Raw genomic sequence first — 20,094 nt, forward strand, 5'->3', positions numbered from 1 at the left:
AATCTACCCCTCAGTGTGTAACCTGACTTTGAATCTACCGTCGTTAAACAAAATGCATAGCAACATTAGTTTAGTTGCAGGAACATGAGCTTTGCTAATTACCAGCAGAGATAGCTGTGAATCGATTGAACTAAGCTCCACACTATGTTCTCTTTAACTATTTCACTTTTCACAAGGGAAGTATTATATTACTAACAGACTCCCCTTCCCCACACACACACACACACACACACACAAACACGCTCTCCTACCATGAGCTCCACTAACAGATCCTTTTAACGGCTTTGCAGTACCAAGTACTTCCTATAAATCATGCCCAGGAGTACATTCGCATTATTAGGTATTGCACACTTTAATTATTTAAATCATTCAATATAACTATTAAGCCAAAATCATTTTTCACGGAGGACTAGCTAAAGTTTGAAACTTATAAGCGATAGCACCAATTATTGAAGCCTCGACAACTGATGCTACTGCTCACAAGTTTCCAATTTGTGCTAATTCAATCTCATGTTGTGTCTGCTACCATGTGTCCAATATATGTGCATGTATTTTTCTCAGATATGGGCCACGTTCCTGCAATCGATCCTGATCCAGTACTTCCCATACAGTGGGATCAAATGGACTTTGCGCTGACAGAAATGATTCAGTACAGTCAGGTTAGGAGTAACTCTCTCTCTCTGATGCAATGGATCTTCAGTTATCATAATTACTATTGTGTAGGATGCTAACTCTCTGATCTAAGACAGTGATCAAAATTAACTGCTAGACAGTATACACACAGATTAAATTGTGACCCTTTCTCCCCCCCCCCCCCCCCCCCCCCAACGAATTTTCTGACCAATCTTCGTGCATAACCAGTGAAAAGGAACAGTCTGGACTCAATCAATTTCCCACATATTTCCAGGCCTCTCCTATCAGGTCACACAGTTTGTCTACAAGAAGTAACCACGCTCACTCTTCTGCTGACACTTCCCATACATAGTAAATCCAAACAAATTATTCCCTTTTCTTCTTAATTAATTTCTGTTGCCAAAACAAACACATTGAAACACCGGACACTACGTTTCAGCCTGCATGCACACGGTAACTTGACCAGTCGGCGGCTTTCTCCTTTCACTGTACACAACTGGGACAACACGACTGGACAAAGAAAAGCAACTTCATTCACTTGAAACATCTAGAAAGGAGATCTTCGATTAGGCCTGAAGTCTTTTTTTTGGCTGGAAAGTCGGTAACATGGAGACTATCCTTTCAAGGCCTGAAGAGCTATGTAATCTTCATTTGTAAAGGCTAATGGTGTCCATTCTCACTAAAACGAAACAAGAATGGTTTAGAATACCTTGCTAGGAAAAGTCCAATACATAGCAAAATAACAGCTTTTCAGATGCTGGTAACATTGAGCATGCACCACCACTAGTGATTCAAAAGCAAACCCAATAGAGTGCATTGCAGAAACTTGCAGCTTCTATTTGTTGAGTTTTATTCATTGAAAGGGGCAGAGACCCACAGTCATTCATTCATTGCTAACAACATCTGCTCCTCCAAAGCCTAGTTTTACTGAACCAGTAAAACTAGGCTTTGGAAATATATATATATATATATTTTTTTTTTATATTTCAAAAACATGAATTTTTTCTTTCTTGCCTGACTTGGCCCTGACTGACTCTTAAGAGCTCCATTCTGCAGGACCTCACAATCTGCACTGCAAAATGTATCCATATTTTTTGCCCAGCAACTTCCTCTAGTTCCTTTGGGGTTTCAGCTCAATTGGAATCTGCCCCAGGGGAGGTTCTGGCATCATGCACCTTCATTTGCAACTATCCATCCATTTTCTCCTCGATTTTATTCCCTCTTCCCCACTCCACTGTAGCCCAGCAACTGCAGACTGACTGAAAAGCATGGCCTGTGGTCCCCTCCAGAATCCGCTACAAATGCATTCCCCCCGTCAGCCAGTAGGTGTCATACTTCAGCAGTGGCTGGGGTCACTGGGGCACCCTCTTGCCTTTCACAATGCAATTTATTCCAGTGAAATGATACCAGGAAGGAAAAGGGCCGGAAACAAGAGGTGGCCTGCTTAGCGCAAGAATAAATAGAAGAGTGGACAGCAGATGAGGCAAAATAAAGGGGAAGCAGGGCAGGGAAATATGGAGGCGCCAGCCTGTGGATGCAGCTGTAAAGTAAGGCGGGAAGTTGCATAAACCGCAAGGCTTGACAGGTAGCTAGTGAAATGAAGAATGGAGAGGAGAGGTACTAAGGCCACCTGGAATCAGAATTCTGCCCAAACTACAATGGGCAAAAAGCAGCAGCATATGAAAAGTGACTTCATGGCTCTGGAAGAGAGGTGCACAGGTGGGATTTTCCTCCATCCTCCCACTGAAGGACGCTCACATTCTGGAGATGAACCAATGGCTGCATACGTATTCTGGCTTCCTGGACCGTGGGATGATGCCCCAAGAACTGCTGAGCAGAGATGGGGGGTCCACCTATTGAAGAAGGGGGGGCACAGCATCTTCCAGAGCATAGACTGGCAAACCTACTGAGAGTAGCTTTAAATTAGGATCGTTGGGGATGGAGTGTGCAAACCCCCCCAAGGTAAGTAAAAGTATTCTAGAAAGCAAATCTTTAAACACTTAACAGAGAAACAAGAAAAACGGGCAACGTCTGGAAAGCTCTGTACACTAATGCGCATATTATGGGAAATGAAGCGCAGTCATGGAAGAGGCTGACTTGGACGTAGTGGCTGCCACAGACATGTGGGTACATGGAAGACCTTGGCTGGTATATAGTTATACCTTCCTGGCACTATTTCACTGGAATAAATTACATCCTGACGTGCAAGATGGTGCTACTCTAACCCTCTTCTAGTCCCAGTTGAAGAGACTTATCGAGGCCTATTTAAACAAGTTTTGAAAATTCCTCAGTTTCTCCTGCATCTTTTTGAACTACTTGTTTTATCAGGCCTCATGTTTTTGTAATATTGTATGGCTATTTCTCTGTAACTGTTTTATCAAGGCACTCTGGGGTACAGGGTCACATAAAATCCAAGAGATAAATATCCCCACAGCTCAGGCACTGGGCTGCTCCCCAAACTGCAATCTCAATACCTGTACGTAAAGAAGGTGCAGAAAACTGCGCACTGAATACAAAAGTGACATTTATTCAAGCTTAGGACGACTCGGAGAGACAAATATAAGTCATCCACAACTGTAGCTGCCTGCGGTTTAATCGCAGCAGCGCACACAGAACTTAAGTCAGAGCCTCAGTTTGGTGCAGCTTCTTAATAATTTTTTCCTGTTCAGAAACCAAATTACTCCCACATTCTGCCGTTTGCACACTCTGCCGCCGAGGCTTTACGGCAGCAACCGTAGGGGAAGTTTCATACTTCACCTTGTAGAACTTTATTTCGGTATCAACACAGTCATAGAAGAGGTCTGCGATTTCATCAGGGTCCAGGATTTCTCTGCAGCTCAGGACATCTTCCATTGCCTCCAGGCCCTGTCTTTCCAGGTCAAGCATGATTTTCATTAATTTCTGACCTTGCTCCTAAGGGAGGGGGAAAAAAAAATAACAGTCACGTTCTGTACGAGAAAACCTTTCGCAGAACACCAATTTCTGCCTCTCAGGCCTGACTTTTTTTTTTTTGACATGCTGCACAGCTATAGTTTGACTTCTCAACCAGGAAAAAAAAATGCGGGTCTGGTCTCTTTGTAATGCCAGTGAATGCTTTTTCTAACGATAGCATGACTGACGCCTTAGGGAAAGGCAGGAGCACACCGTGCAGCTCTTCCCCAAACTAGATGGCATAAAGTAGGATAATCTGACGGGCCACTCCGCAGTCGCGCCAAAAGGCCGAGAAGGCTAACATCAGAGAGCTACCCTAAGAATCAACGGTACCAAAAGTCTGAATGCATCAGCAAATGCAAATACCCAACATCAGTGTGCTTCTATCACAAAAGCTGTACGCATCAAGGGAAAAATGATCATAGAAGCTCGGGATTCTCAACCGGTTCCATTTATTTAGAACTGGCTGATCCAGCCCTGCTCCTTCCCATTGCATACATTGGGGCTTGTGGTTTTCATTTTCACTATGAAAAATCAGGTTTATAAAACACATACAAAGTGATAAACACCAGAATTAGTTCAGCCTGGTCTGAAAATTTCACATTAACATTTTATACTTCTATATTGCCTTTCTTACCCCCAAAATGTGAGCTAGCTTATAGCCCTCTCATAACTAATGTGCAGGCTGATGCCATAAAGTACGTTCGGCTGAATGCACAGTTTTACCCGCACATTTTGTGAGTGTAAACCTTACTGCAGATGCAGAAATGAGCTATACAGGCACAAAGTGTGTATTTAACACTGTGCGTTCAGCGCAGCATCCTTGCATGGAAGTCCCGTGGCATTAATGATGGCATTAATCGTTATTCTCAGATGCAGAGACGTATGCTAGCTTAACTCTGACTTCATTAATGCTGGAAATTTTACTCCTGGTCTGAGGTGGATTAAAGTGTCCAGTGCAAGTTAAGCCTGAAATTTGTCAGGGGCAAATCATTTATGCCACATGAGGTTATTTAGATCCTATGCAATAGGTCGAACACCACAGCATCAGTACAGCAACTGAATTGTCACTATACTGACGCCGTGGTGCTTGCCCTAATGAATTAGGATCTAAAATGATCTTTTGTGGCATAAACGAGTTGCCCCTGCATTGTACCAGCCTCACTTTCCCAGGCCAAATATGCTTAGAATCACCCGATGCTCTATTAGCACAGTTGGACCGATCTGGCCTACTCCCCAAATTAGTTTCAGTTACAGCCTTTAAGAATTTATTCTGGCAAAACACGGCCGTGTCAGAGGACTGTATTTCTGTCCAATTTTAAATAAATTAGCTCAGCCAGCATTTTGGAACTTTCATTGCATTATATAAAAGCCTTCAAAGATTGAACAGTTTAAAACTTTATTTCATACATTCCTGCTTGTATTTTTGATTTTGGGGCAGATTTTAAAAGCCCTACGCGCGCTGGGCCTATTTTCAAAAGGCCCGGCGATGCGCGTATGTCCCGGGGCTTTTCTGAATGGGCGGGCAGGGGGCGGGGTGGTCCGGGAGGCATGGCCAAGGACTCCGGCACAGCGGCCATTTGCCACTTGGCCGGTGCGCACAAGTTACGTCTGCCTCTGGCAGGTGTAACTTCCAAAACAAAGGTACCGGGGGGGGGGGGGGGGGGACAGGGAAAGCCAGCGGAGGTCCCCGAGGGCTCAGCGCGCGCAATTTGCACTAGTGTGCACCCCCCTTGCGCGCGCTGACCCCCGATTTTATAACACGCGCACGGCTGTGCGTGCATGTCATAAAATCGGGCGTACATTTGTGCACGCCGAGTTGCCCGCACAAATGTACGCCCGCACGTATGTTTTAAAATCTGCCCCTTTATGTGTAACTCCCCTGTGTTTTATGGGTATCTCTCTTACATCTTCCTCAGTGAAGACTGAAGCAAAGAATTCATTTGGTCTCTCTGCTATGGCTTTGTCATCCCTAGGAGCCCCTTTCACCTCACCTCCCACATCTTAGTCACTCTCTTGCACCTCTTCTCCCTCCTCCTTTCTGCCACTGGAAGCCAGACTTGTGGTTTTAACCATAGCGAGATCTGCCATGTCCTGAAAGAGTCAAACCACGAATCTTCATCCTGGCAGCAAAGATGGAGGAGAAGCCCTTAGGAGCAGCTCCTTTCTTCTTCCTCCCTTTGGCCAGCTCAGCAGTGGCAGGGAAGGGGAGAGGAGAGGGGCGACAGCAAGTACCAGCTGTAAAAGAAAAGGACAGAGGGGGAAAGGTGTGTGTGTGTGTGTCTCTGTGTGTGTGTGTGTCTCTGTGTGTGTGTGTGTGTGTGTCTCTGTGTGTGTGTCTCTGTGTGTGTGTGTGTGTGTGTGTCTCTGTGTGTGTGTGTTTGTCTGGCCAGTTACCAGCCCTAGCTTTTTGGTGTCCCTTGCCAGAGTATTGCAGGAAACGAGGGGTCCTCCTATGGGCTCTAACCAAGTGCAGGGCCGCTTTAAAAATGCTCCATGACACCGCAGTGTACTCTGCTCTCACTGGGAATACAGCTAAACCGGCCCCGTTACCCTTTAGACACTTAAGATCCAAAAATGGTGATTCTAAGCGTAGGGAGGATCAGGGGCACATGACAGGCGTTAGCCTTAGGGGGGCACGAGGCACTTGTATCTGTGGCAGAAATTTGAATGGACTGCTCTAAAGCTGGCAGGGGCTGAGGAAAAGTCACACAAAGAGCAGTGTCCCTGTAGAAACCAGGATAACAAAAAACCCCAAAACATTGACATACTATCAAACGTTACTGCTTCACTTATAAAGTAATTTCATGGTGAAAAGGCTATTTTGTAAATAAAATCTCCCCGCTCTCTCCTTACCTCCTCCTCTTCAGTGATGGAGCGAGCCCTCTCGTGCGCTCTGTACAGTTCATGCCTACGGTCTGCTTTCTCCTGGAACCGTGGAACCTTCTTCACGGGGTCCTCATCCCCAAGGAGAGGCGACTGCGCTTTCGGCACAGGTTTCACGTCATCGGCAAAGATGAAGGGCTTAAATATGGACCTTGGAGAGATGGGAGATTTCGGATTAGCACACAGAAGATGCCTGGCTTCTTAAGGCCTGGCCTCCAGTTATTTCCGCCCCGCTCCGGGCAGAGATTCACGCGATGGCAAACTCTGCTCAGTCGATTGTGAGATAATCGTTTGCCAGCCACTTTGTATTTAGTTTTCATTTATTCAGCCTGAGATGAATATTGGCTTTGTGAGCAGCTAAAAAAAAAAAAAAAAAAGAAAGCAAAGCAAAAAAAACAAAAAAACAAAAAACTTGTTGGGCAATGCTGTTTTCTGCCTTTTCACAGCTGTATTTGTTTTTAATCTGACCTCTGAAAGTCCCTGCTATACTGCTCACTAAACCAGCCACAATGGGACCAATTTCTTTTGAAACCTCACCCAGAGGTCCATTCATTGAATTTGAAGTTGAAAAGAAAGCTGTGCTAAGCAGATACTCAGGAAGACTGGAGAATAGAAGTATTTGCTGATCAAAGCCAGAGCAGAGGTTGCACAGGAAGCCAAATAGGAATGAAAAGATCAATAATAACAGGCCTTTCTTACTTGGAGCAGAGGAATGCATTTAGCCACCTCATGTCCCAATGCATGGGCCTTATTATCTCTTTTTCAATATTCAGAGTTGTTCTGGTGATGTCAGCCCCCTATAGAAAAGGTGAGGAAACCACATTGAGCATGCTCAGACAGTGATGTCAGCCCAATCTAAGAGCAAAAACAAAAAAATACAAAAAACCTCCCCGTACTTCAGTCTCTACACCGCCTCCGTTACATATACTCAAATACTTATTTGTTCTGACTCCATTGTCATCGACAGGGAAAACCCCAGCATTCACATACAGTGACCAAAACACATTACAGTCAGAAAAGAAATCATCAATGCCTTAGCAAGCTACAGGGCATCAGATACAGGTGGCATATCATACAGGGTTGCCAACTGTCCAGTTTTGGACCAGACAACCAGGTTTTCAGGCATTCTGTACAGTGTCCAGTTAGAGGTACCAACTGGATGCTAAATGCAGGTAGATCCTTATTTTTCCTCACAGCCTCTTAGTTAGAGGACGAGAAAAGCAGGTTGGAGCCTATCAGAGGAGAGCTGTGCTGTATCCCTGCCTCCTTTCCCATGCTGCGATTGGACAGCAGGTGGTGCACAGCCCAGCCCTCAGTTCCCAGTGGTTCTGCAGATACATAGATACACTGTTTAGGCAGTTCACTGGCAGGATCTAAAATTTATGCAAATGAGAGGGTACCATTCCCCCACCCCACCCCCGGTCCCAACTCCCTGGACTATGGGAAAACTGACAACCCTAATACCATATGTCCAAATGCTAAAAAAACAAAACTGTAATGAGATACATGGTCCTCAAGGGAGGAAAATATGGCCGCTGATAAGTACTACAATTCCTAGATTGCCTAAGGATAGAGGCTAGTGTTGTTTACTGACAGGAGAGGGCCTTGGGGATGAAATTCCAGATGTGGGTGAGCAGGGATTCTCAGCTTTGACAAGTTTGTGTCTCTGCAGATTGAATGCTGGAAACTACTTGGATTTACAAAACCAGAAGAAAGGATTACAACTGAGTTTCACTCTAAATTAAATATTGGGGCACCATATGGTCTTACAAAGCTGAAAGGATTAAGTTTTTACAACATGAATTCAAGAACTCTCAGAGAAGGGATTCTAAACCTGCTTTACCTTTTCTTTCACCTTCCCTCCCACCAATAGCACTACCTCTGCGGGAGCTGCTCCCCCCTTCCCCTTTCTTCCCACCCCCTCAGAATCGCCAAACGCCTTCGCTATGCACGAGAACAAAGTTACATTAGCTTCACTGAAATTAACAGTGCAGTTTAATCCTCAGCACCCAGGGCAAGAGTGTAGAGGATCTTACAAAAGAATGCATCCCACCATCCCCCTCAGATAGTTGGAAAAGGGGCCAAGATGCACAATTAATCGGCTACTGTTACTATTGCCAACAACAAGGTCACTGGAAATTAGAAAGCAGACATCTTGGCGACATGGATTAAGACCGAGCAGCCACGAGTAGAACAGTGGACGAATAGACTCTACAAGCTCTTGCAATTTGACTATATGACGGCGATTAATAAAACTCCAGCAGCAAACCTAAAATGTCAAAAGATCTGGAGCAAGTTCTGGATTACCCTCTCATCATCCATGCAGGACTGTGTTACGAATAGCACTGTTCCCTGAACCTAAGATGGATATTAAGGACAAATCGTTTGATGGCTACACAATCCCGAGGGTGGGGAGGGGGGAGAAAAACGCAAGCTATAGGAAAGACAACCTAGAAAACCGAAAAGGTCTATATGTAAAGTGGTTGAGGCACTGTTTCTTGAAAGTGTATACCTGGCGACACATTACTATGCTGTTATGGTAATATTACTTCGGTTTTGTGTTCAATGTATAATAAACATATGTTTCAAAAAAAAAAAAAAAAAGAGATAGGCTGATATGAATACACACTGGGGCAGGATTCTGAAGCACTGCTCCCTACAGGTCTCTGTGACTGCTTCTAGTTACAAAATGTTCAAATCCATCTCACATCTTCCAGCTGCCTTTTCAGATTCCAAATTCTTCTCTTCTGAAATATCCTGAATTCTTTATCTGCTATTTCTTTTTCTTAAAATGTAATCAGTATCTGAGTCTAAAACAGCCTGTTTATCTATAAAAGAAAAAAACAATTAGAGGAAAAAAACTACCACCACAATTATGTATATAGAGGGTAATCGTCTAAATGATTTACACATGTAAATGTAACTACTATTGAAGCAATTTTCAAAAGCCATGTATTTGCGTAAATCCTATGGACAATTCAATAGCATATATTGTAGCAATTTTCAAAAGCTCACTTACTTAGATAAAGTGCATTTACAAGGGTTAAACCCATTTTTAAATGTGTAAATGCTTTTCAAAATCAGGCCATAGAGAATAAAGTCCAAGAAATGGTATCCACATATTTTAACCGGTCACAGAAGCAAAATATCAGAATTTGAAACATCTTTTAAAACAGAACAGAGGTATTTCTGCCACATCCTTCATGAGAAGAAAACCAGCAATACATTGTCTAAGTAAATACAAATATTGGCTTGAAGAAACTAAATGCCTTGAAAATTTGGAGATGTCCAGCCGTCTCTGGTATACACTCACATTTTGGCTGCTGTTATGAAATAACTTGAATTTTAGTTTGATATGACACACATTACTATAACTGTGTTCTCAAACTTATTTATTTGGGTTACACTATTGCTCCAGATCCGTGTTTCTCGACCAGGTAAGTACCTTTATTTAACTCTCTTGTCCAATCATTGGCACTGTAACTTTTTACAGGTTTTTCCCTTGTACTACCCTTTAGAAAGCAAGGGTTAATCCTATTTTATTTAAAAGAGTTTTTCTTCCTTCTCTCATACTGAATGTGCAATGTCACCTCTATTACAGTGTGGTATCTTTAGATAGGACAAAAATTTAAGCTCTACTATGTTAAATGCATGATTTTACCATTTCTTTTATACCTGAAGTGTTATGTTTAGATTTAGGAAAAAAAGGAAGAGCAGCATAATATTACCTATTAATGATGACTATAAGAATTCAGCCCTGATTAAATACTAAAATATATTTTTGTATGAAAATATATTTGAATATAAAGATGATGCTCTCTGACAAAGAAATGGAGGGATTCCCCTTGGTTTATTTTATAAATGACACCTCCTTCTCACTTCTAATTGGAGTGTGTCTATTCATTCTAACAAGCTCTGTCCTCGGCTAACACACATATAGAATCTAGGTTAAAAATGGGGGGAAAAAAAAGGGCACCGATAATATTCACACACAAGAGAAACTAACAATTTTTTACAAGCAGAGAACAAAGAGGAAAAAAAACCCAGAAGCAGAAGTTGGACTGTGTATTCCATTTACATTTTACTGTTCGAGCATTTCTAGACAGTACCTCCCCTTGCCAGTGCTGATTTTCTCCAGGTAGTTGACCTGAAAACTTTATGAACTGCAGCATCAATGACAGCACTCCAGTGCCATAGCCAGTCTATGGCCAATATGGCCATGGGCGCCAGACCCAAATGCTGCATCAGACATCACTACAGTCAAGCGCACTGCGGCCACCACCGTGCCTGCCACCATGGTCCCTGCCTCCCAAAAGTCACGGCGCTTCCCGTGCGGCATGCTGAGACACTTGCAGCCACGCAGGCGCAGTGCTAAGCACGTGCCGTACAGAGGCAGGGCAGGCAGCGCAGGGAACAGAGCCGCTACTGTGGCTGTGTCTGGCTGCTGTCTCGAGGAAGAACCTTGGGGCCCAGCTGATCCAGCAGTGAGCACCGAAACACAGCAAGTGAAAGGGGAGGCTCTACCCACAGCAACGGCTTTGGAGGAGACTGGCTCAGGGAGCACTGTGGTGCAGGCCACTTGGTAGGAAAAGGCTTCAGGAGGGAGGGATATTAGTGAATGGCCTATGTTCCTGAGGGAGAGAAGTGAAAGTCCCTGGTAGTGTGAAGAAAAGTGGAGGCAGGAACAGATGAGGGGATGGGGGATACTGCTGGTGCTGGCTTGGAAGGGAACGGGGACACAGAGAGAGGGATACTGGTACTGCTTAGGAGGAAGCAGGAACAGAGAAGAGGACATTGGGTGGGTTAGGGGGAAGAGAATGATGATGTAAGAGCATGTGTGTGTGTACACATGTGTGGGGGAGAAAAGAGGCATGTGTGTGAATGGGGAGAGCGAGCATGTGTCTGATAAGGGAGAGAGTATTTTGTGTGTGTGTGTGTGTGTGTCAGTGAGAGAGAGCAAACACATGTATATATGTGTGAGAGAGTGAGTGCGTGTGTGTGTGAGAGAGAGAGAAGAGAAAGCTTGTGCATGCCCCAACAAATACACACACACACACACACTAATCCACAACAATCTTGGGGTCATGGTGACTGGAAATCACAAGTTCCCAGATATGGAGAGCAAGACAATTTTTAAAATTATTAGTTTTATCTACTGGGTATTTGATGTGTATTGAAATATTTTCTTGGTGTTTGGTAAATTGTAAAAAATTATGTAAATGATTTTTAATTATTGGATATTATTCTACTGGTCAACTGTTTTGAAATATGCACTTTTTTTTAAAAGGATTTAAATGCATTTTTATTTGTGTAACAGACTTCTCATGAACTGCATTTCAAGTCAACACATGACAAAAATCTCCTGCATTAATATATCAGTTATTGTGCCAAACATTGAACAGGAAATGTACTATTAATGATTATTTCTTGATTTTATTGTTTTATGAGGAATGGTGATTATTCTGTATTTCCATTATTGCATTACATACAGAGAATGGCTTCTTGTGGTTTCTAGTTCAGTTGTCTGCTTGTTTCTATTTATATGTTATGTTCTCTTTATTCTCTATTTGGTGAGGGTCTACCTGCGTTATGCATTTTTGTATAGTATGTAGTTTCTGTGTAGCGATCTATCGCAGCCTGGCTTTTTCTGCTTTCCTAATAAGAGGTGTATTGGTGTTTTAGAGCCTGGTTTAATATTTGTAATGTTGCCTTTTCATGAGTAAGGATGTTATTTATTTATTATTTTTTATATACTGACATTTGATCTGAGATATCACACCGGTTTACATTCAGGTACTGCAGGTATTTCCCTATCCCCAGAGGGCTTACAATCTATGTTTGTTCCTGAGGCAATGGAGGGTAAAGTGACTTGCCCAAGGTCACAAGGAGCGACAGCGAGACTTGAACCCTGGTCTCCTGGTTAGTAGCCCACTGCTCTAATCACTAGGCTATTCCACCTCCTCCTGTTTAAGTGCTGGTAGTTAGTGCATTTTATTACTTTATTTGATTTCATTCCTCATTTTCTCAGTTTTATTTTTTCTCATGTTACATGTATTTATATTTCATGTAGCAAGAATTAAGGGTCAGTCCTTGTAGAAGATAAGGATGATTTCTTCACAGACCTGAAGGTCACACTTGTGTTATTTGTAGATTATAATAGTAATAGTATTATGCTTTAAATAAAAAAAAAATGTAAAAGTCTTCTAGCTCGTGGCATTGTGTTGTGCACAGGGTGAGGGCGAACTTTTCCATGTGGCCATAGGCACCAAATTGCCTATGCCTTTGGGAGAGGAGTGGCTTGCCACCTCAGTTTTAGAGCATGACTGCTATGCTGGCCCTGCCCCAATTTCCTCACTCCCCCTTCCATGATCCAGCATAGGAAGGCTGACAGGAGAGCTACACCAGTGCGCCAGACCTTCTAGCCTACTCTTCTTGTTGCTGGCGTCTTTACCTCTCACATGGTTTGCAGATCAGCTGTTTGTACTGTGAGGTGCTCCATAAATCTACATAAAACCATGCAGTTTAAACAAACTGCTGATTGTTGTAGTTTGAATACTATAGGAAGGAGAGGTGCCAGCAGCAGGAGGCACAGATTAAAAGCAGCAGGCCACAGGAGTCACTCTCTTACTGGCTGGGGTCGGGTTACGGAGGGAGGAAGAGAAAGAGAGGCCTAGGAGGCTGGAGGAACTGGTTTGAAACACAGGGGAGAAGGGAAATGGAGAATGGGGAAGAAATTAATCTCTGCTCTTATTTCTCCAGTATTATATTGCATATAGAGTCTGGCTTCTTAGTGTTTTCAGTCCAATTTTTATCTGCATATTTGTATTTCTAATTTGTGGTCACAATCTGTATCTAAGGAGGGTTTGTCTGCCTGTTGTGTGTGTGTCCAAGGTGAGGTATTCTGCTAGTATGTAGTTTCTATGTAGGAATATAAAGCAGTTTGGCTTGTTCTGTTCTCCCAATAGGAGATATATTGCTGTTCTAGGACATGCTGCTATTTTCGCAGTGCTGCCTTTTCATGGGTCAAATGTTATTTTATTTTTTTGGTTTATTCATTTTGAGTATTCTTTTGTATTTCATGCTGAATGTTTTAAATTGTATTTATTTATTATGGATGTATACTATGATTTGCCCTGAACTATGATGGAAAGGTGCAGAATATAAATGTATATAAATACATAAATGGGTAGGGTTGTAGCTGTTTGAGTCCTGAGAGTTGGTGTTGTGTAGGTGTGACTGGTTTGCTATATAAGTTCTATGAAGGGGAAGTAAAAAGATCATCTGCCATCAGTGAAGTATATAACAAGACCTGATACCTTTCTTTTCTTTTTTTTTTTTTTTAATAGAAAATCACCACTGGATATTACTATTTAAAATCACCTCCTCCTGAATTGCTGTGGCTGCATGGATAAAAATTATTTTAGTGACAAAATGGCAATTTTACCCGATAACCTTCCTAGCTCCTACCTGACTGGAGATATCCTGTATCAACAACTCCCTCCTCATAAAGCAGACAAAATGAGCAACTTGGTTGAGCAGACTTTGCATTTGCTGCCACAGGAGGATTTTGGATTGTATTTTATGCTGCTCATTAATTGATGGTACCCTGCGTCAGGATCATAATCAAAATAATAGTACTAATAATGCGTTCTGGTACACTCTCAATTCAGTCCACACCGTGGGCATTCTACACTCAGATAATAGATCAATGGCTTTCATGGAAACATGATGGCAAAACACGACCATATGGCCCATCTTGTCTGCCCATCCACACAATGGCTTATCCCTTCAATCCTATCACTCCCTAAGAGATCTCCTGTGCTTATCTTGAGCTTTCTTGAATTCAGACACTGCCCTTGTCTCTACCACCTCCATTGAGGAGGCGATTCCATGCATCCACCACCCAAATATTTCCTTAGAATACCTCTGAGTTTATCCCTTCTCACTCTTGTCCTATGACTTCTGGTTCAAGAGTCTCCTTTCTGTTGAGAGGCCCGCCTCAGAGTTATTTATTTAAGTTTATTTATTTATTTAAGTTTTTTATATACCAACATTCAAGACAGTAGTCCCATCATGCTGGTTCACAAGAAACAGGGGTGCAGTTATAATAAAGCTTTACAATTTGAACAATAGTGCAGAAAAGCAGTTACATATAACAGGGAAATCAATAACTTGGAGTGAGAAGGAAAATGGAGATCAGATAATTATATATAAGTATGAATAACATTGTATAAATAACATTGTAAGAGGTGGCTATTAACGCTAATACTAGCGAAGCGAGTTGATTGATGGGAGTTACATAATGTTGGAGTTAGGAAAGGCCTGCGTGAACAGCCACGTCTTGAGTTTTTTCTTGAATGTTAATTATATGTTAATTATGTTAATGCTAATTATGTTAATTAAATGTTAATGTTATTTAAATGTCCCACTTTTCCCACTAGGGTATACATGTTTAATCGTTAAGTCTGTCCCCATATGCTTTAAAATAAAGACTCTCTGCAGCTATCTCACCATTCCTTGCTCACTTTTGTGACATCAGTTTAAGTCTGTCTCTTCCCACCTTTTTCTTCCATTGGCCTTAGCAGAGACAGACTGCTTATATAGATTGAGATATTTTTTGTCAGTCCATTTTGGCTGATAAGCCCTATCCTGATAAGGCAACACAAGCACACAGCAGCTTACTAGTGGATGAGTCTTCAATGTGGAGATGGAGCATTTGGTTGGCAGCCTTGGAGTATTAGCTCAGGGCATCGGAGGTCAACATGATCGGTGTCTTGTAAAACAAGATTTCAGATTGAAACTGTTTGCAAAAAGGCATTGCCACATGGAGACACATGGGTTTCATTCCCGGGTCAGATCTTCCACACTACGGGTTGGCCAGAGATGGGGATGCTGTGGAGATAGCACTTGCAGCCCTTGTGGGTGGGAGTGGGGGGGGGGGGGGGAAGCTGTCATAGTCATCATACATGGGCAACATCTCGATTTAGGGCCCATGACTGAAGGGCCGTAGCCAAAAACTATTGCTGCAAAGAATGTTATACACAACAGGGACACAACTGGGTCTTGAAATTATTCACAATTGGGTTTCCTCTGCTGGATCCCAATGCTACATTAATTGCAAGTTCTGATTCGATTGTAAGCTGTTCTAATGCCTTTGTTCATTTAAATATATTGTAATCCATCTTGAGACCAACTTTAGCAAAAGGCGAAAAATCAACTGTTTATAAACAATCAAATAAATAAATTGGGAGGGGATGTAAATGAGGAAAAAATCCCTGGCTAGGTGGGAATGAAAGCTCACAATGCCAGATGCCAGCATTTGTTCCAATTAATATTTTCTTAATGACGGTATATAAAACCTGATAAATAAATTAATTAATTTAAGCTGAAAACCCAAAAAGAGCAAGAGGAAACCACTAGGTAAAAAAAAAAAAAAAAAAAGACCTATCCGTATGATTATGATTAACAGCTTTATATTGAAATCTCTTGATCTGGTAGGGGCTGCTGCCCTGATACTCTAGTGCCATGACTAACCTGGAAGGATCTGGTGTGCCCGTAAAGAAGTGAACACACGGAGAATTCCCGCTCTGAGGTAGGATGGACACCATGCTAGCCGTAGTAAGGAAAGAGTCTGAATCCACACAGATGCCACTGCCTTTGTCACGCAAAACTTTAATCATTGCTTCCATCGTGATGCTTCCTGCAAGGGACAAAATAAAAAAAAAAAATGCTAGATGGTCAAATAAAAGTGGGTTTTTTAAATTTATTATTAAAGGTACTTCAAAAGACAGTAAATGAATTTTTCACCATCCGTCCCACCCCAAGGTCTGGGTGAAGTGACTCTACCATAGCACAACCCAGCTCCACAGGCTCCATCGAATAGACTGTCAAAGCAAAGCCATCCGACAGGCTGCACGTTAATGCATGCTTCTTTCTCCTTGCTTAGGGTACAAACACAAAGGGGCTTGGAGGGACGAAAAAAAGGAAGGGGCACTCATTAGCTGTGGCAGCCACTTCTGCTTGAGAAAAAAGTAGTAAAGTATTATATCCAACACCAATCCAACCACCATCATTTCTCCGGGTGTCAGAAAAATGCACGCTGGTATTTGTATTTGTTTGTTTGTATGTATGTGCAAGAGCATTTGGGGGGGGGACATACGAACATATAAGAACATAAGATATGCCATACTGGGTCAGACCAAGGGTCCATCAGGCCCAGCATCCTGTTTCCAACAGTGGCCAATCCAGGCTACGAGTACCTGGCAAGTACCCAAACATTAGATAAATCACAAGCTACTACTGCTTATTAATTACTGTCATAGCAATGGATTTATCCTCTAGGAACTTATCCAAACCTTTTTTAAACCCAGTTACAGTAACTGCTGTAAGCACATCCTCTGGCAATGAATTCCAGAGCTTAACTATGCACGGAGTGAAAAAGAATTTTCTTCGATTTGTTTTAGATGAGCTACTTGCTAACTGCATGGAGTGCCCCCTGGTCCTTGTATTATCTGACAGAGCAAATAACCGATTTACATTAACACGTTAAAGTCCTTTCATGATTTTGTAGACTTCTATCACATCCCTCCTCAGTAGTCTCTTCTCCAGACTGAACAGCCCTAACCTCTTCAGCCTTTCAGGAGAATCTTGAACCTGTAGCACAGATAACTGTTTCTATCTAGTCTAACATGCACACATTTCCACTTTGCAACAAAAAGACAAAACCCATTTAGCAAACACTGTAAATGATTTCCATCGGAAATAAGTATGTTATCCAGGCTTCTACTGCAGGAAGGAACTAATCAGAAATCAGAAAGCCTGTAGCAGACAGGCTCCACTTACCTTCTTGCTGCTCTAAGATTCCTTGGCCTGCACAGCTGTCTGTGGGTTTCTCGGCTTGCGAGAATACCTCAGAGAAATTGAATTCTCCACCTCCAGACCACCAGCCTTGGCTTGCAGCGTGATTCCTAAGCTCAGGGTGCTCAGCATCAGTTTTTGTGGTTAACGACAGGCGATTGCAGACGCACTTGACCCCCTCTAAATATTGAAAAATCAAGAACGAGAGAGAGACTTGCAGTGTGCTGGGAAATGGTGAACAAAGCTTTACTGTCGTATGTCTTAGAGCCGAGGTTATGCTCTCTCAATAAAATGAGACGTGGAGAAACAGCAACAGGATGGTTACCCCCTCCCACACACACACAACTATTCATTACAAGTTCAGAAGATAATTTTTGTTTTTTAAATCAGCTCTGAAAAAGAAATTTCCGGAGCAGCTCAACATAACCAAAAAAAGAAAATATTTTTAGACTCAGTTAAGCTCAACTTTTGTGGATGGCATAGTGTCATGTAAAGCTAGCCAGCATAAGGATGAGGAAGAGAGGCTCAAATATGACTTTCTGGTAATAACCGGAGCTCAGCAGAGCATCCTTGTTGATTAAGATCACCTGGGTCCTTAAAGATCATCTGTGCTTGTGCCAAAACTCCACGGGGAGACCCAGTCCATGGGCACTGGACATGGTGATATCTTCTGGATGGTGAGACCCTGGGAAACCACTACAGTGCCAGGGGGAGGGGAGGGAGGAAGGAACAAAGACAGAGAGAGATTCTCACAGTAGCTCAGCTTCGCCTCCCCTAGAGGCCAATGCCCTACAGCGCCCTAATGCTTTTGCAGGCGTTCGTATGCGTCACGTGGGTCACTTCATAACTGTGGGAGTAAAGCTCAAGTCTGTTTTACATGCAGGCTTTAGCTGGTATTTTCAAAGCAAACCTATGCGCGTACGTTTGCTCTGACGATGCTCGGGTAATTAAGCCCAGAACTCACATCGCTCAACTTACGTAAAGTTACGCCTGCTCTTCGGAAGGTGTAATTTATGCGGGTCAACTTACTCATAGAGAAGTGAATTTTAAAAGCCCGACATGCGCATTAATTGGGGGATGTGCGAAGAAGTCGTGCTCGCTCACGCTGAGATACACGCGTATTTCCCGCAGCGCACACATTTTGAAATTTTTCAAAAAGGGGCAGGGTGAGGGCGTGGCATGGGCATTTTGGGGCGTGAACCAAAGATGTGTGCGTAAATACTGATGCGACCCGGTGTGCGTCCAGGCCCCCTGCCGCGTAACTTTTACTTCTGCTATGGATGATGTGCAAGTTAAAATTTAAAGAAAACCAGGCAGATCTGTGGGGTTTTCAGGGTCGGGGCTAACTGGGGGGAGTGAAGGTTATTAAACTAGGGGTTTGGAGGACCTCTGTCTTAACTGGGCAAATTGGGGATGAACTGGTAAAACTGGGAATGGCGTCTGCGTGCACACGTTTTAAAATCCCTCAATTTACGCGGTAGAAGCGGGATTTGCACTCACATGCGTGTGCCCACTTAAAATTTAGGGGGTAATTTTCAAAGGAGTTACGCATGTAAATGTGACATACTATCGTAGCAATTTTCAAAAGCTATTTACTCGGGTAAAGTGCACTTACTTGAGTAAATCCTATGGACAATTCAATGGCATATATTGTAGCAATTTTGAAAAGCCCACTTACTTGAGTAAAGTGTATTTACTCGAGCAAAAACCAGTTTTGCTCGAGTAAATGCTTTTGAAAATCTGGCCCTTAGTGCATGTGTCTGCATGGCCATGCTATTTTATAACATGCATGCGAATGTTTTAAAATGGCCGCGTTCCTGGGCGCAGACAGATGTATGTGCACACGCGCACCGGGTTCAAAGTTACCGTCATACTTTTTAAAATCATAAAAAGGCAATGCATGCAAGTTCCAGCTGTGCCAGTGCCTCTCTGCAGTACGTGAAAAAGCATTCCAACAGAGCCCCAGGCTATTTTGCAAGAGCCATTCATGCACATAAAACTGGGTTTTATGCATGTCAACGGCTTTGAAATTCAACCATAAAACGCAGTTAGCAAACACAATCTACTTTACTGTAACAGCACTTTTAACACAGGTAAATTAGCTTGCAAGAGTTTTAATGCAAAAGCCTCAGGGGCAGATTTTTAAAAAGTACGCCGATTTTAAAAGATACGTGCGTAGCCACGCGTATCTTTTAAAATCCGGGGTCAGCGCGCGCAAGGCTGCGCAAAATCGGCAGCCTGTGCGCGCCGAGCCGCGCAGCCTGCCTCCGTTCCCTCCAAGGCCACTCCGACCTCTGAGGGAACTTTTTTTTTGTCCCCCCCTCCCACCTTTCCCTCCCTTCCCCTATCTAACCCACCCCCCAGCCCTAACTAAATCCCCCTCCCCTACCTTATTTCATTGAGTTACGCCTGCCTCTGGCAGGTGTAACTTGCGCACGTCGCCGGCTCCCAGCCCTGGCACAGGCCGCTGTGCCGGAGCACTCGGCCCTGCCTCTGGACTGCCATCACGCCTCCGGCCCCGCCCATGGACCGCCATGCCCCCGAACGCCACACCGCCTCCGACACGCCCCCCAATCAAAGCCCCGGGACTTACGCGTGTCCCGGGGCTTTGTGCGCATCGGCGGCCTATGCAAAATAGGCGCACCGGTGCCCTGCGTGCATAAATCCGGCAGGATTTACACGCGCAGGGCTTTTAAAATCTACCCCTAAGCTAAAGAGGTAATGAGATTCAAAACAACTCATTACTTATTAGCACACTGAACAATAATGCACCATAAAATTTAAAAC

At 43.2% G+C, this 20,094-nt stretch overlaps 1 protein-coding gene across 3 annotated transcripts in view; it reads right to left on the minus strand.

The window, feature by feature from the left end:
• Positions 1-343: 343 nt before the first annotated feature.
• Positions 344-20,094, minus strand: part of SCRN1 (secernin 1) — a 78,849-nt gene continuing 59,098 nt past the window's right edge. Inside the window, exons 5-9 of one of the 3 annotated variants that reach the window (XM_029589204.1) lie at positions 17,293-17,487; positions 15,985-16,150; positions 6,421-6,601; positions 3,391-3,546; positions 344-1,312 (exon numbers count right to left, since the gene is read on the minus strand). In XM_029589204.1, the coding sequence (XP_029445064.1) occupies positions 1,310-1,312; positions 3,391-3,546; positions 6,421-6,601; positions 15,985-16,150; positions 17,293-17,487 (701 nt within the window). In that variant the 3' untranslated portion in view covers positions 344-1,309. Of the gene's footprint in view, positions 1,313-3,390; positions 3,547-6,420; positions 6,602-7,149; positions 7,248-9,079; positions 9,279-15,984; positions 16,151-17,292; positions 17,488-20,094 lie in introns of those variants that run through there. The other 2 variants (XR_003854547.1, XR_003854546.1) reach the window with 2 other exon arrangements.

Source organism: Rhinatrema bivittatum, chromosome 2 (genome assembly GCF_901001135.1).
Source record: "Rhinatrema bivittatum chromosome 2, aRhiBiv1.1, whole genome shotgun sequence".
Lineage (NCBI taxonomy): Eukaryota > Metazoa > Chordata > Amphibia > Gymnophiona > Rhinatrematidae > Rhinatrema > Rhinatrema bivittatum.